Source organism: Quercus lobata, chromosome 3 (assembly GCF_001633185.2).
Source record: "Quercus lobata isolate SW786 chromosome 3, ValleyOak3.0 Primary Assembly, whole genome shotgun sequence".
Classification (NCBI taxonomy): Eukaryota; Viridiplantae; Streptophyta; class Magnoliopsida; order Fagales; family Fagaceae; genus Quercus; species Quercus lobata.
The window spans coordinates 10,954,290-10,957,961 of NC_044906.1; the positions used below are offsets into that span (position 1 = coordinate 10,954,290).

General features: G+C 38.3%; 1 protein-coding gene across 2 annotated transcripts; it reads right to left on the reverse strand.

Moving 5' to 3' along the window:
* Positions 1-633: 633 nt before the first annotated feature.
* LOC115981667 (probable L-cysteine desulfhydrase, chloroplastic) lies at positions 634-3,672 on the reverse strand. Of its 2 annotated transcripts, none has more exons than XM_031103957.1 (2): positions 1,931-3,672; positions 634-1,300 (listed from the first exon to the last, which is right to left on the reverse strand). In XM_031103957.1, exon 1 carries the CDS (start codon positions 3,288-3,290, stop codon positions 1,935-1,937), a length of 1,356 nt encoding a protein of 451 aa, XP_030959817.1. In that variant the 5' UTR covers positions 3,291-3,672; the 3' UTR covers positions 634-1,300; positions 1,931-1,934. The 2 variants fall into 2 exon arrangements, with proteins under 2 accessions (XP_030959817.1, XP_030959816.1); XM_031103956.1 differs by lacking the exon at positions 634-1,300 and adding an exon at positions 1,609-1,734.

The following is a 3,672-nucleotide window of genomic DNA, read 5'->3' on the forward strand; positions in this document are numbered from 1 at the left end:
CAAATAGTCAGGAGAATAGCTCTCATGGAGCCCAACAGATAGATAAACATCTCTTCTCAAATTACGAAATTACGGAGCTCTGATTTTGTTTCTGCCACCTGCTACTTCGCATTCTCATTGCACAAACTTGCAATAGCTATTTGGAATTAACCAAGAGTCTGATAAACATACTGCTCACCTATTTATTTTGAAGAACCAAAAGAAGGCTTCCTCCTTTCATCTCATCACAACACAAGGCATTTCTAGGGAAAACCACTTAACTCATAAAGGCATTAATTAATCAATACTATGCCTCATGTTTGATGTGGCTAACAAGAGTTCTATGATTCACTGGTTTCATACCCATGAATAATAATAGGTGCTAACAAAACTACTTCTGTTCAAAGATACACACACACATGAAATATTCCAAGTCAGAAATATCATACAAACACTTTAACTACTACACATGAAAAATTAATGTTCTTAGTTGAGCTGCTGAAAACAAAATTGAGCTTTTATTAGTTTTCATCACAACATTGAAAATAAGTTTTAATTTCAGTTCGCAGGAATGACAAAACAAGATTCATTATACTGAACCAAAAAACTGGTTTTAGCTTTTTAAATTAAGAAATTAAAAAATACCAACCAAAATAAGATTAATAAAGAAGGAGTAGTAGGTTATGAGTTTTCAGACTTACAAAAATTGGTGAGACCAAAATATAACAGCAAATTGGAAAGATATCAGTAGTGCTTAATCTCAAAAGGAGGGAAGAAAGGGGTGAAGGGAGACAATCTGCTCATGGTGCTTGAAAAGATTTCCAAATTACACACATAATGGAATTAACAGGGCAGGGGAAGGGAAAGGAATCCTGCTCAACCATTCTGGACTTTAAATAATCATTCGTTCTAATAATGTTTTCCTTCGTTTTTCAGCAACAACTAATCCACAGAATTTTCAGAAAGTGAAACATTGAAATTATATTCGAGATAGACAAGCTAACAAAGATCAAGTAATAGCACTCCGAGCAATCTGAAACACAGCATCCTTACCGCTCTGATTACAAACTAATGTCTAGTTGCAAGTAATGAGAATGACGCACAAAGATGTTGCCATATCAATGCTTACCCTTGTGGTTAAGATGATTATACAAATTTTTGTGAATCTCATAGAAAAAGTGTATTCTATAGGTTTTAAAACTATTTGTACTTGATGTGTCTCCTTTTCGGAAAGGGGCTTTGCTTTTCTGTGGTAAGAAGTGAGTTGTGACAGGGTATAAATCTCATTGGTAGGAGAGATGGTATAAAACAAGTGGAAGGTCTGCAAATTAGAAAAAGTCGATGAAAGATTTTAAAAAATAAGGAGTAGGAAAAGATGCAAGTTATGAATAAAGTGATGAATAATAAATACTGAGTTGCCTAAAATGAAAATAAATGCTAACAGGTCTGCTGCATAAGCTACATAATCATTTGAATCTCAAGGAATAACCCTTTTGTTTTTGTTTTTTTTTTTCTTTTTTCTTCTTTTTTCATATGCAGCTATAAAAAATAAAAAAACAATCTTATGTGGTTTTTGCCAGAAAAGAAAAAAATATATTACAAATTACTAAACTTACAATTTAAACAACATAATGAAATGAAGCAGATTTCAATGATATCACTTTTTAAAGGCACTAAACTACTGTTTCTATGAGAAAAGTATGAATGCATCCTCTTGCTCGGGGGTAGAATACTTCAATAAGTTATGGCACATACCTGAAGAGTGAGGAGTGATACTTTCAGGCTTAAAATATACAAAATCTGAAATCACACTCATTCAACAGAATACTAACTACTACTTCACAAAAGAGCAGGTCAACTAGAGTACCAGACACAAGGAAATGAAATTGTACCTTGTATGACTGACAAACAGCCTATAAACCATTAAAAAGTAGATGAAAGGAAAACACACCTCTTCAATTATAAAGAAGAGCGCAAGTGAACCCATCACCAACAAGCTGGTTGATTGCGTCCCGGAACTTGTGATAATCCTCAACTTTGTTGTAGACTTGATAAGAAATCCTTGCATACCCAGTTACCACATCAAACTCCCCATCTTTTGGTGCCCTGTAATAAATAGGCACTTCCACACCAAACTTCTCCCTCAAATGTGTCCTCAACTTCAAAGTATCCAAATCACTTGAAATCCCCAAACAAGCTGGCAACCCAACCATGATCATGCTAGCACACATCTCCGGAGGGCATCCAAGATTTGTCTCCCACGCTTTTGCCAACATCTGCCCCATCTCCACAACATTATCATGATTCCTCTTCTTGATCCCCTCAATACCATCCTCAAACCTATTGACAAAATCAAACACCTTAGGAACCACCAACTGAGCACTATAGTCCCTAGTTCCAATCCAAGCACTTTCCACAGCCAACCCATTTCCATACTCGTGAGACACAACCGGATGGTGCAAGTCTATGCACCCAGGCGACTTCCTACAATACAAAAACGCAATGGAAGGCGGGCAAAAGAGCCACTTATGCAAATTACTAGTGTAAAAATCAGCACCAATGTCTTGCATATCAACATCAGTACACCCAATTCCATGAGCTGCATCCACAAAAACTTGATCCACACCTTCCTCCCTACAAATCCTAACCAATTCCTTAACAGGTATAACCACACTAGGCATTGAAGTTATGTGATCAATCACAGCTAACCTCACTTTCTTACCGTTCTCTTTCCCTTTCTCTAAAGCCTTCCTAAACTCAAACACAATCTCATCTTTAGAATTCACAGGGAAGGGCAAATGTACCTCGATAACATGACCGCCGGCACGGGTGACATAGGCCTCAATGGACTTTTTCACAGCACCATAAGCATAGTGAAGCATAATGGCAACATCACCATGATTGAATTTGCCTTCAGCGAAAGACCAGGCGATGTTTTGGAGGACGATGGCGGCTGCAGTGGTGGCGTTATCGACGATGGAGATTTCATCAAGGTGGTGGGCATTGATGAGGCGTTGGATGAGGATGCGGGACTTGAGAATGCCCGGTTTGAGTTCGGAAAAGTAGAAGTGATCAGGTTGGCGAAGGAATTCGAGTTGCAGTTCTTGCTGGGACTGGATAATGGAGAGAGGGCAACAGCCAAAGGAACCATTGTTGATGCGAGCTACGGTGGGGTCATGGTGGTTGAATTCGTTTTGGATTTCAGCTTCAGTGATTAAAGAAGATGATAAAGATGAAAGCTTTGGCTTTTTTGGGATGTGGGTATTGGAGTCACCATTGAGATGAGGGTGAGGGTGAGATTGGGAGCCCATGGTGCGATGGAGTTTTGGGTGGTGGTGGTGGTGGGGGGCTGTAGAGTTTGTAGGGTTTGGAGTTTGAAGAGGTTGAATTTGAGAGAAGAAAGGGTCAGAAACTGAGTTGAAAAAAACAAGAACCAGTTACAAGTGGGTGTCATGGGAGGTTCCACCTTCCATTAACTGAATAAACTAATCAGCTTCTGACATTTCATACCCTCCACTCTTCTTGTCTCCTTCCCTCTCTCGCTCTCTCTCTGCTGCTCTTTTTTATGTGTGTGTTACTCACGTGAGAGAGAATATTGGTAATTTGGTATCCCAGCATAGTTCTCGCATTATTGTGAGAAAGGAAAAGAATAATCCTTAATATTTCCTCTTTTTTTTTTTTACTTTTTTTTTT

What these genes read in the sequence shown, in the direction of transcription:
- LOC115981667 (XM_031103957.1), bottom strand. Translation starts at nt 3,290, where the DNA reads ATGGGCTCCCAATCTCACCCTCACCCTCATCTCAATGGTGACTCCAAT.